This window comes from Carassius auratus, chromosome 21 (genome assembly GCF_003368295.1).
Source record: "Carassius auratus strain Wakin chromosome 21, ASM336829v1, whole genome shotgun sequence".
NCBI lineage: Eukaryota > Metazoa > Chordata > Actinopteri > Cypriniformes > Cyprinidae > Carassius > Carassius auratus.
The window spans coordinates 1,847,106-1,860,446 of record NC_039263.1 but is presented as its reverse complement, the minus strand read 5'-3'; the positions used below and the strand labels follow the sequence as shown (position 1 = coordinate 1,860,446).

The 13,341-nt window shown below is 40.5% G+C and overlaps 1 protein-coding gene across 1 annotated transcript in view; it reads right to left on the bottom strand.

Moving 5' to 3' along the window:
* LOC113038190 (solute carrier family 22 member 4-like) overlaps positions 1-13,341 on the bottom strand; it is a 35,048-nt gene that overhangs the window by 1,278 nt on the left and 20,429 nt on the right. Inside the window, exons 5-10 of the mRNA XM_026195445.1 lie at positions 11,752-11,923; positions 11,341-11,467; positions 6,724-6,821; positions 6,421-6,635; positions 5,184-5,366; positions 37-172 (exon numbers count right to left, since the gene is read on the bottom strand). Of these exons, the coding sequence (XP_026051230.1) occupies positions 37-172; positions 5,184-5,366; positions 6,421-6,635; positions 6,724-6,821; positions 11,341-11,467; positions 11,752-11,923 (931 nt within the window). The remainder of the gene's footprint in view (positions 1-36; positions 173-5,183; positions 5,367-6,420; positions 6,636-6,723; positions 6,822-11,340; positions 11,468-11,751; positions 11,924-13,341) is intronic.

The following is a 13,341-nucleotide window of genomic DNA, read 5'->3' as shown; positions in this document are numbered from 1 at the left end:
GTTAAAACACACACACACACATTTTAAGAGACTTACGCTTTGCTTTTCTGCATTTGTTCCAGAGTTTCGGGCAGCACTTTTCCAAACGTCTCTGGCAGAAACATGTTTGCTATTGAGGAAGCAATGGTCAGACTTCCCATCAGGATGTAGGGCAGATATTTGTTGAAAGTACCTGTATGAACAGAAAGAACACGAGGTGTTTTCTCCAGCCCACTGTGATGCAGATGATTAGACTCACAGACAGTCACAGACAGGTCCCAATGGTTTGGGTCTTATACCTACAGTTTCACCCGCATCCCATCACAAAGTACACATCCTACACCGACACCTAACTAAAGTTTTACCAATTTGTTTTAGTCAATTTATTCATCTTTAAAGACATAGATAGGAAATATATTTCGGTAGTTGAAAAATATGCAGTAAAACGCTTTTTTGTAAAACACTATTCTGGCCCTAACTAATTAAAGTTGTCCGTGGAGTTTAAAAACAGGATATGATGTCACACCGGAGGACACAGTTTTCAGTGACATAATGTATCAAGTTCATATTCTTTTAGAAATATATGGCTGAAAAAATTATTGCCAAATACTAGCATAGACACTTTTAAAATTATGCCCGAGGTATTCATTAACAATTGTATGCTTTTCTTTTTTATTTATAAAAGTTGTAATTTATTGAACATCCTTGAGACAGTAACGCCAGGACAATTAGGAGATTTAGCTCAAAATTGTAAAATAATTATATTAATCAATCTATTAACAAAGTAGTTTTTATAACAATAATAATAATAATAATAATTCTTTACATTTATATAGCGCTTTTCTAGACACTCAAAGCGCTTTACATAGTCAAGGGGTATCTCCTCATCCACCACCAGTGTGCAGCATCCACCTGGATGATGCGACGGCAGCCATATTGCGCCAGAACGCCCACCACACACCAGCTTACTAGTGGAGAGGAGACGGAGTGATGAAGCCAATCAGCAGATATGGGGATTGTTAGAAAGCCATGATGGTCAGAGGCCAATGGGCGAATTTAGCCAGGATGCCGAGGTCACACCTCTCTTTACGAAAGACATCCTGGGATTTTTAACGACCACAGAGAGTCAGGACCTCGGTTTAACGTCTCATCCGAAGGACGGTGCTTGTTGACAGTATAGTGTCCCCATCACTACACTGGGGCGCTAGGACCCACACAGACCACAGGGTGAGCACCCCCTGCTGGCCTCACTAGCACCTCTTCCAGCAGCAACCTAGTTTTTCTCAGGAGGTCTCCCATCCAGGTACTGACCAGATCAGCCCTGCTTAGCTTCAGTGGGACACCAGTCTTGGGCTCCAGGGTGATATGGCTGCCGGCTCGTGGGTTCATTTAAGACATTGATGTCAAAATTATTAACATTTTTTGTCTTGTATAACAGTGAAAACGCCATGTCATGTCAACAACGCATTTAAGCAAACTTTTAAAACTAAAGAGTTTAAAATGTAAAATTAAAGAGTTTAATGACTGCTTTAGAGAAATGTATCAAAACATTCAGTGAGATTAATGCTTCATGCAAAAACTTGGTTATGAAAATAACATTAGGGATCATAATAATAATATTAATAATAATAATAATAAAATAATAGAATAGTTAATTTTATGGGCTGGCATGACAGGCCAGATTAAAATGCAAAAATAATCAAATATAAGTGTAAACACGTTGAAACAGATTTAAGCAACATCAAAGTAAAGGCAAAAATCTGAGACTAGACAAGATTTTTACACTATTTAAAGAAATCTTCACTGATGACAAACATGCCTGGAACAAATGGTCTGCAGGTGCATTTGAAATGTTTTAACTAAACTTGTAATAAATGCCATCTCAGTTCTGCTTTGAGTATGAATTATAATATGCAATAACAGACAATACTCAAGCACTGTAAAAGATTTTGACACAAACTCAATTAACTTCTCTTTCGTATGATTTCACGAGTCTCTTCAGTCCTATGTGTTTTTAGAATGTTTGACCTCCTCTCTGAACTTTTTTCCACAAATTGATCAGTGAAATAAAAAAATGTATAAATAAATAAAAACATTTACATTTAGCAGATGCTTTTATCCAAAGTGACTTAAAAATGAGGACAATGGAAGCAATCAAAATCAACAAAAGAGCAATGATATATAAGTTATATAACAAGTCTCAGTTAGCACAGTAAACATAGCAAGGGATTTTAAATAATATAATAAATATAAAGAAAACAGGATAGAAAAAGAATAGCGCAAGCTAGTGTTAGAGGTCTTTTTTTCTTTTTGTTTTTTCTTTTGTTAATTGTATAATAAATGAAAAGAAAACAGATACAATACAAAAAGATTAGAAAGCTAGTTAGATATATATATATATATATTTTAAAGAATATAATTAGATTAGTGAGTGCTAAAGTTAGATCGTCAAATAAGGATGGAAGAGATGGGTTTTTAGATGATTCTTGAAGATGGATAAGGACTCAGCTGCTCGGATTGAGTTGGGGAGGTCTGAGAAAGTCAGCTGATCATCAATCATAACTCCAAGGCTTCTAGCTGTTTTTGAAGGAGTTATGGTTGATGTGCCTAACTTGATGGTGAAATTGTGATGGAACGATGGGTTTGCTGGAATCACATGCAGTTCTGTCTTGGCAAGGTTGAGTTGAAGGTGATGGTCCATCATCCAGGAAGAAATGTCAGACAAGCTGAGATGCGAGTAGCTACCGTCGGATCATCAGGATGGAATGAGAGATAGAGTTGAGCATCATTAGCATAGCAGTGGTATGAAAAGCCATGTTTCTGAATGACAGAACCTAATGATGCCATGTAGACAGAGAAGAGAAGTGGTCCAAGAACTGAGCCCTGAGGCACCCCAGTAGTTAGATGTTGTGACTTGGACACCTCACCTCTCCAAGATACTTTGAAGGACCTATCTGATAGGTAAGACTCAAACCATTGAAGTGTGGTTCCTGAGATGCCTTTCGCCAGTAGGGTTGATAGGAGGATCTGGTGGTTAACCGTGTCAAAAACAGCGGACAGATCAAGCAGGACAAGTACTGAAGATTTGGATTCTGCTCTTGCCAGTCTTAGAGCTTCAACAACTGAGAGCAAGGCCGTCTCAGCTGAATGTCCACTTCTCAAGCCAGATTGGTTGCTGTCAAGGAGATTGTTGTGTGTGAGAAATGAAGAGACTTGTTTGAACACAGCTCGTTCAAGTGTTTTTGCAATAAAAGGAAGAATGGAAACTGGTCTGTAGTTCTCTAAAAGAGATGGGTTGAGGTTGGGTTTCTTAAGTAGTGGATTTATATGTGCCTGTCTAAATGATGAGGGAAAAACACCAGTGTGGAGGGAAGTGTTGATGATGTGAGTGAGTGCAGGTACAACTTCAGGAGAAATGGCTTGAAGGAGATGAGATGGAATAGGATCAAGCGGGCAAGTAGTAGGGTGATTAGAAAGGATGAGTTTTGACACTTCTGCCTCAGAGAGTGAAGAGAAGGATGTAAATGAGTGTAAGTTTGCTGGTGATATGAGCTTGACTGACTGTGGTTTGGAAAATTGTGCACTGATGTTTGTAATTTTATTAATGAAAAATGTTATGGGCTGGCCTGGAAGATAAGGGGCAAACAGTGTCTAAACAAGATGTAAGAGTAGAGCAGAAAGTATCAGTAAAACTGTTAGCATCTAAAGATGATAAAAGTTTAGGGGAAGGAAGTGAAGATGAAACCATTGCAGATAGCTGGGAGGGTGAAAGTGTGCGTAGGTTACGTCGAAAGATGACATGTGGAGGGGTAAGTGATGTGTCAGGGATCATGTTGAGGTTAAGAGTGAGGAGGAAGTGATCCGACGTGTGCAGTGGAGTAACCAGAACATGATCAGTAGAGCAGTGTCACGTATATATAAGGTCCAGTTGGTTGCCTGATTTGTGAGTAGCAGTAGTTGACACTCGGTTGAGATCAGATAAGTCAAGTAGAGTGTGGAAATCAGCATACAGAGGTTTATATCTAGGTGGATGTTGAAATCTCCAAGCATAACTAGGGGAGTACCATCCTCAGGAAAGATTGAGAGTAACATTCATAATTCATCCAAAAAGTTACCTAGTGGTCCTGGGCGTCGATAGACAACTACAAAATTTATTTTAAGAAGGTAAGTCACTTAATGAGATTCAACGGAGCTGTTGATACTCAAAGATGGTAAAGAATTACATTTCCAATCATTAGAGATGAGCAGACCAGTACCTCCACCTCTTCCAGTCAAACGGGGGGAGTGGGAAAATGAGAAATTATTGGAGAGTGCTGCAGGTGTAGCAGTGTCCTCTGGTTTAATCCAGGTCTCTGTTAGGGCCATGAGATTAAGCTTTGAATGACTAATAATAGAAGTAATGAAATTGGCTTTGTTTACAGCAGACTGGCAATTCCAGAGACCAACAGAAAAAGAAAGTAGTGTATTAGCAGACAGACAAAATCTGCAGGACAAACAGAACAGTTATTTATTAATCTTATTAAGTGCAACCATAATCAAAATTAGGCTACTCTCTCAATATTCAAGTCTAAGCGCAAGCAGAAACCAAAATTTTCTTCAAACATGATAGAGAGCTAAGAGATGGTTATAACAACTACACATCCTATTATAGTGAGCCTAGATATTGTATGCAGCCTAATTTACATGCATCAGAGGAACAGAGGTGCTGAGCACGCACTGCATTCTACACAATTTGTCAGTCACTTACAATACGTGTCCATGAATGTTTTTAAATAATTCATATTGAAGTACAGCTCCAGAGAACACTCCAGCTCTGCTGTTGCCATCTCCACCATCCTCTCGCCTTAAGCCGCAGTCACACTACATGAGCAATTCATTTGGACGCTTCTTTTTAACAACATAAATTCAACACATAAACAATAATAATACACCTAAAATGTCAAAACATACACTCTACTCCACTTTCCTGTGACACGGTGTCACATGATGAAAATTTGCAGACCAGGCTTTACCAAGTTTGAACTTTGGAACGCATCGAAATGTGAAAACTTTTTAGCATGCGTATGAATGGAAGTCAAAGGCATGAAAATTGTGATGTGATCACTGCTTTACTCTTATGATGGCTGTCTGAACTCCTGACACAGAGCCCTATGCAGCTGCTTATATCTCTTCTCAGGTAGGGTCGGCACTGGTCACAGATTTACCCAGGAATATGATGTAAGGAGCGGTGATGCTGCCGATGCGAGCGGCTGAGGAGCACAAGCCCATGCCCAGGTTTCTCAGGACGGTGGGATAGAGCTCCGCTGTGTAGATGTAGACCACGGTGAAGGACATGGTCAAGCCAAACTTGCCGACCATCTCTAACGCCAGTGCCAGAGTATTCAGACCTGTGAAAGAGGCTCATCATTATAACGACCACTGCATACAAATCTCTGCCCTTACCTGATGGTCAGCCGTGGATTTTATAATTTTTTTTATTTCTTTTAAAGGTGACATATTATGCCCATTTTTACATTATGCAATATATGTTTCTGGTGTCCCCAGAATGTGTCTGCTCAATATACTCCACAGGTCATTTAATATATCATTTTGAATATGTCTATTTTGATTGAAAGCAGAAACACACTGTTTTTGCATTCTTTAAATGCAAATAAGCTGCTGCTCTCTGTCCCCTTTTCTAAAATAGAGCTGCATTATTACAGCTCAGACCTGCTAAAATCTGATTATCATGTTTATCACGCTGAAATCATGCGTTTTAAACCATAAGAGTTTAAACTTCTGATATAGGGTTTTCTGAGAGCACACAGACAGAAAGCAGCTGTCAAAGTATGTGAGTTCTCATTCACACACAAGTTTACGTTAAAAACACACAAGAGTTACAAAACAGTTGGTTATGTCTGTGAAGGTAAACAGCTGTGAAATTGCATGTTTATATTAGATCTATGGGGCAGCAGCAATATACAGTAAATAAATCAGTAAATCCACTGCTCTGTTGTCTCCTCTGAGGCTGGGACTCTAAACAGTGTTCTGTGCTCGTCTGCAGCCAAAGACAGAACAGTATGTTTTGCCCATACTTTCACCAATATATTGGGTATAAACTTACAGATTGAGGGGTGTTAATATTATAATGAGGTCCCTCTGTGAAATTAGACACACTCATTTTCTCAGACACTTGTAGAAAAGGGCATACCAAAACAGTGTCACTGAGTTCATCTCTTTCATGTTTCCTTGGTTGGTAGATGCACTGGGGACCTGATTATAGCACTTAAAAGTTAGGTTTTCATGATATGTCACCTTTAAATCGAATTCCTAGTCAAATTATAATGATATCTTAATTTTATCAGCAATATATGATGTTTTATTTACAAAGTCAGAGAGTAGCATATTCGGATATGTTTGTTATCCATGGAAAAAGGTGTTTTGACAGTATTGCGTGTGTACTTTCAGGAATCAGCGGCAGCAGAAGCAGAAATCCTCCTCCGATGACGAGGAAAGCGGACAGGACGGGTCTCCGAGGACAGCTCTTCAGGAGAAACGATGACATGATGTAGGCAGGTGCCTCAATGACTGCAGACAGGAAGCAGTTAAGGAAGGGATCACCACTGAGGTTAGGGGTGTTCAAGGACAAGCCAAAATATCCAATGTTGATGGCTATCCTATCAGAGGGACAAAGAGACACTGGTTTATAGAAAGTGGTATAATCTGAAGAACATGGTAGAAATATATTAGGGATGGATCTCTCACCATAGCAGTAAACACAGGAACGTGGTTTTGCGGATATCTCTGGTCCGTAGCACATCGAGCAGGCTGTACTTACTGTTCTGGGATGTCGGCTCTGTAACCTAATGAGCACACAAACACATATTCACTGTTCGTAACATCTCCCAGCTAACTATTGGGAACGCTCACATTTCTTCAAGGTAAGGACAAAATAGTCTTAAAATAATACTTGTATAACATTATCAATATCTTCTTTTTTTTTTTCACTCATGTTATCAGAGAAGTCAGTAACCTAACGTTCTCTTTCTAATATTCATTCAGAATCTCACTTTGGGATATAGACAACTCCCATATTGCCGATATCCTGATGAAGCAGACTAAGAAAGGCTGTGTAATTATCTGAATTATAGCTACCGATGGAGGTGAAAACATAATAATATGAGGAACTCGTACTTTAGTAAAACTGCATTTTACAACCTGACTTCCCACTCCCAGAGAGGGCTCTGTCACATCCAGTCTATAGAAACAAGCAAATGTGTGCGGAGAAGACCAGCTGGCTGCCAAGCAAATTACCTGAATAGAGATGCCTCTAAACAGAGCCCAGGAAGTAGCCATGCCTCTAGTAGAGTGTGCTCGTAGTCCTATTGGGGGCTCCAAATTCGAATTATTGTAACATAATACGATAGCCTCCACCACCCAATGAGAAAGGCGTTGACAGGAGATAGGTCTTCCTGTGTAAGAGTCAGCCCAAGAGACAAACAGCTGATTGCTCTTACGAAGTTCATGTGTTCTCTGAACATACATATGCAGAGTACGAACAGGACATAAATTGTGTAACCTTTCCTCCTCTGGGAATGCAAAGGGTGGTGGATGAAAAGCTAGCAGGTTCAGTGATTGAACTGCACCAGCGTGATCAAACACTTTGGGTACGAACGTCGGGTTGTTCTAATAGTGGCTTTTTGAACACCCGGAGCGAACATCATACATGAGGAGTGAACTGATAAAGCCTGTAGTTCACTCACCCTTTTAGCTGTAGTGAGAGCAAGTAACAGAATTGTCTTTAGAGCTAATAGCTCCAAGGCAATTTTATCAATGGGCTCAAAAGGGGCTTTTGAGAGTGAGTTCAGAACCACGTACAGGTCCCAGGGTGGGACCAGTGGCTTCGACACTGGATGTAACCGACGTGCACCTCTCATAAATTGACAGACGAGAGGGTGCTGGCCAATAGTACCCGAGTTAATACCCACATGACATGCCGAGATAGCAAACAGATAAACCTTAACTGTAGAAAAGGCTCTGCCTTTGTCTAGAAGATCCTGTAAGAAAAACAGCACATCCGAAACTGAACACAGGAAAGGAATAATGTTCCTATCTGCGCACCAACCCTCAAACACCCTCCATTTGAGATTATATAAAGAGTGCGTTGAGGCAGCCCTTGCAGCATTCAGATTTAGCCTCTCATGGGCCAGGTGCAGAGAGCTAGTTTCTGATGGGAGGGGTGACATATTTCTCCCAGAGCTTGTGAGAGGAGATCCCTGCAGGCTGGTAACGACCATGGCTGATTGTAGAACAGTTGCAGTTGCACAATCTCAGCAACCCAAAGTCTCCCCGGCCAGTATGGCGTGATCAGAAGCATTACATTCTTTCATTCCCGAACCCTTCGTAGTGTTGACTCGATCAGGCTCAACTGAGGGAAAGCGTAAAGTAACATGTCTGGCCAATCGTGGGCTAGAGCATCCACACCCAACGGTGCATCGTTGCCCACCAGAGAGAAGAACGGCGGCCTGGCCGAATCTCTGCTACACAATGAGCATAACTTGGGGGTGGAGTCTCCACTCCCCCGTACAGAGGATTCCCTTTGGACAGTAAATCCGCTACCCTGTTCATTATTCCTGGAACATGCGTCACGCTTAATCACAGGAGGTTCACGCTGCTCCACATAATCAGTTATTTCGCTAACAAGTGAAGCTTGTGAGAACGCACTCCTCCCTGTCTATGTAGGCTATCAGCGTTGTATTGTCTGTCCTGACCAATACATGATGATTCTTGAGAAAATGAACAAAATGTCTCAGAGCTAGTAACACTGTCATTAGTTCTATAAAATTTGTGTGCTTTCTCTCTCAGTGCCTGAGACTAAACTCCCCTCACTGTTCTGCCAGTGACACTGTTGAAGCCATCAGACCCAGTAGTCGAAGACACATTCCAACAGAGACTTAACTCCCTCGTTGAAAGAGGGAGAGGCAGGTCAGAAATGTTTTGAAGTGCTCTTCTGATAGAAATGCTCGAAACCTCACTGAATTCAACCTGAGACCCAAGTAGACTATTTCCTGTTAAGGAATTACACAACTCTTCGTTTGGTTTATCTTTAAACCTAATCTCTCCAGATGAATCACTAGTGTGTGTGTATCGCTCTCTGCTTGATGTGGAGACGGCGCGCAGATGAGCAGATCGTCCAGAAATGGTGAGACTCTGACTCCTCCATTCCTTAACGGTGTCAGAGCCGCTTCCACACATTTGGTAAATACCCTGGGTGCCAAACCCATGCCAAAGGGGATCCTCATATACTCTTATGATGTGCCCTGATAAACGAACCTCAGATATTTCCTGTGTCACCCTCTAGTGGTGGGGGGGGGGGTAACGCTCCATTGAAGGAGTTAGATTCGTTATTTTTTGTGATTGTTTTACTTTTTTGTGATATCTTTTTATATTTATCCCGCTCTGTGCCCTCAGCCCTTGGCTTGGATGTGACAGAGAAAACTTTATTTGTGATGGGATGCTTACAAACTTTTGTCTTTTCTCCCTCAGAACAAACCTCATAAGTGGAGGGAGAGACAAATCTTTGGGGGGTGCTAGGGGAACATGGGCCATTTTCCTTTGAACACTGGACTTTGAACTGCCCACATGAATACTTTGCACACTTAAATTCCTTCTCCGTTTCCCTACGGGAGGGAGAAAAGAATCGTTTTGAAGAGATGGGACAGAGATACCCTGAGTGCTGTCTCCAAACACTTCTTGTTGCCAAACTGATGTCTCAGGTTGACTGCCTCTTTTTGTTCCCCTTGAGGGGGGGCTGACCGGTGTTTTGCTGCTGTGGCTGCGAACGATTGTTTCGGTTTCATGAAACCAGGCTTTGACTGAACACCCATGCTTTTCTGGCTGTTGTGGCAGAGCAGGACGGAAGGTTCCAAGAATAGCATCTTCATCGTCATCATCCTCGTCCTTGTGGATGATCGATAACACTTCATCATCGTCATCTTCCTCTCCCGCTAACGGATCTTCAAACAGCAAAGCCCACCACAACATGACAATTAGTACCGAGCTGTGCTGCGACAGAGAGCTTTTTTACCTATTTTTTTGGTGCATGGTGAGTGCCCCAAAAACTTGGAAAAATAAATAGAAAAACTTAAAGTAGAAAACTCGCCTTAACGCGTTAGTTTTCTTACTCTAAGTGGCAAGTCACTCGACAAACGTTAAGAATTTATTGCATTTTGGATGTTACCTTGTGGCTCCGTCGATAAACTGTTTCGCAATAATTCCCAAAGTCTGCTGAGGACAGCTTCCGAAATCTTCACGGGGAAGAGAGCGAGAATGACGAAATTACAGGTAGCTGCGGTTTATATATAGGGAGGCAGGACTCCCTGATTGCTGCAGCGATTGGTCTGCCATGGTTGGCAGACGTGGTGTTATAGGTGCTTCCCCGATCGGCCACACCCTGAGGCGGTCCCATAGTGAGATACTGAACGAATGTTAGAAAGAGAACTTAAAAATAATAAAAAACTTAACAAATAAGTATTCAGAAATAATGTTTTCATAACAATATGATGGTTATGCTCTGTTTTGGTTTGGTTCTTGTGGTCTGTTCCTGTGCTTATTTTCTGTCTTCCTTAGTTTTCTTAGTTTGACAGCACTGTCAGCAGCGGCAATCCACCTGTCACTCAAGTGGCCACGCCCTTAGTTAATGCAGAACTTTAGGGCATAATATAATTTAAATGGATGAGTTATGAAAAGATTTACCCCTCTCACACTTGTCATGAGGGGCAAAATTAGCTGTTTAGACCAAAACCACATTTTGTGCAAGGCTGTAATATTTTTTAACCCTAACCCTTACCTCTAGCAGCCAGTTGATGAATTGTATATAATATAACGTAATGAAATATAATGAGATCTCTTTGCCACATCACCAAGGGTATTCCTTCGTTTAACTACTTTTTTAGCATCTTCCCATTTGTTTCCAGATTTAACCGTCTGTTTCCGGGTTTACACGTGAGTTAACTGATTAGTGCACACCTGTTCCCTGTTCAATTACTATATTTCTCAGTTCTTTCTGTTCTTTGTTTGAAGTGTTGTTGCCTTGCTTGGTCTCCTGCATGTTAAACTGGTTTTATTATTTATGTTGCGTGTTCCGTTAGACTACACTATAAAAAAAATGGGTGTTTTAAACATTGAGAGAACCTTGAAATGTCATGTTTTCTTAGCATTTTCAAAATGATGTAATTAAATATTCCACTAATGTTTGGATTCTTAATTTTTTTTTTTTTTTTAAATTGGATGTTTATAATGTTTGAAAAACATTCAGTAATAAAGTTTTCATAACTTAATAGGAATTATTTTTTATTTTAGTTAGTCTGCGCAGAGTCAGACCTCAGATTGGATGAAGATGACCTCTGGAGCAGAGACTTTGTTCTTCTTCGCTGCTTCTCTCACGATGGCCTCAGACTCCAGCACGCGTCCCTGAGAGAGAAGCCATCGCGGAGACTCCGGGATCAGCCTGTGCATTTGTTTAGAAGAAAAAATGGGAAATGGAGATGATCTATTGTGGGGAAAGACTGAAGGGTCAAGTGGCCAATGATGAGAACTGAGCCGATTCTGAAGATGCGCTCACGCTTGGCTTTCAGTATGAGACACTGCAATGCAGTAAAAACTATAATTCAACATAACAAATTATCCAAAATGCGATAGCATAGTCTACCTTTCTGAACAGAACTTTTTGAAGTCTTCTCATGATCTTGTGAAAGTGTGGTGTGAGCGTAACTAAACCCTTGTTGGACTCACCACCACAGAGGGATGAAGACCACGGTCAGGCCGGACAGAACCCTCAGGAGTGACCTCCAGTCTCGGACAGCATAGGCAATCAACGGCAGCAGCATGTAACCGATGCAATAATGCATACACGCTCCCACCGATGTGAAGAACACACGCATGGTATCACTCAGCACTTCAGTGCCTGAGAGAACGTAATGACAATTATACATCTAGAATATCCCATGCTCACTCTTAAAAACAAAGGTTCTTCATTGGCATTGATTGTTCAAGAAGATTCCTGAACGTGCATGAAATCTTTTCAATGCACAAAAGGTTCTTTTTAATGGAAAAATATTTTTAGATGATTAAATTTTGATTATTTTCCTGGATTGCTAACCCACTATAACTGATTCATTAAGCCCAATTTTCCAAACCATTCATGCAGATCTTGAAACAAGGACACATTTCTCAAAATGTCTAACATGTTTTACATGTTTGCATACACGTTAAAATTTGCTCAGTGTTATCTGCAAAACTCTACACAAAAATAATTTTGCACAGATTTAACCATGTTCTCATTCAGAAAACACAATTAAAAAATGAAAAACACATTTATCCATTTGTGAACATTCAGTAGCACAGCTGATGACACACAGGTCAGAATCTCAGGGTGATATGAACAAGAGCACGGCTGATTATGAGTTTTGGAAAATGAATCCTGGTAGTGAGAGACAAAGAGGAATAAGAGGCGGAAATAAATATAATGGGATGAGGTCAAAGGTCATTTGTTCCTGATGAAACACACAGCACTTTAGTTGAGGATGTTCTTCTGCATGGACTGACTCTGAGGTCTACAGGATCATCTTCAGGGTTTCAATACTACTCACACAATACACATACAGCATCATTACAGTACTTCAGACGAGACAACTTTCATTATTCTGTGTACTGTAAATACTGTAGCACATGTTGTTCAGTACACCCTCAAACTCATTACTGTTACATTGATTTGTAGCCCAGTAGTCCTCACGTGTACTGTATTTGTGCAGAACTGAGAGACTAGTGCTTTTCATCTACTGTAAGATTTATTCTTTACAGTAATGAAAGTAAACTTTTCTTACAGTTTAATGCTGAATTTTACTGTATCCGCATCCCCCTATCGATGTCCTATACTGTAACAGTCATTGACTAGTAAAAGGATCCCTGTTCCCCGAAATGATTTTTTAGTGATCTCACTAGTGCTCTCTAGATAGTCAGCAGTGTGTGTGTTTCTCAGGTTTGTGTTTCATCTAAGGCCAAAGTTTTAGTTTGACTATAGAGAAAATGTTTTTGTCTAAACTATTTGATTTTGACCTGGAAGTTTAAAGTTTACACAAGCTGGTGTGCAGTTCTGAGATTGTGAATTATTCATGAATTGTGTGTTAGCAATCGAGAAAAACTGTAAGATGTTCCTCAAACTAAGAAAAAAAAATTTCACTGAAAGTTTCTTCGGATGGTTCTTACAAATGGTTCTTTTGAGGTATTGTTGTGAAAAACCCTATTTGAAACCTGTATTTTTAAGAGTGCAAGCTCACGCATTTCCAGCGGATCTCAGGCAGTAGTTCTAAACATCATTGGATT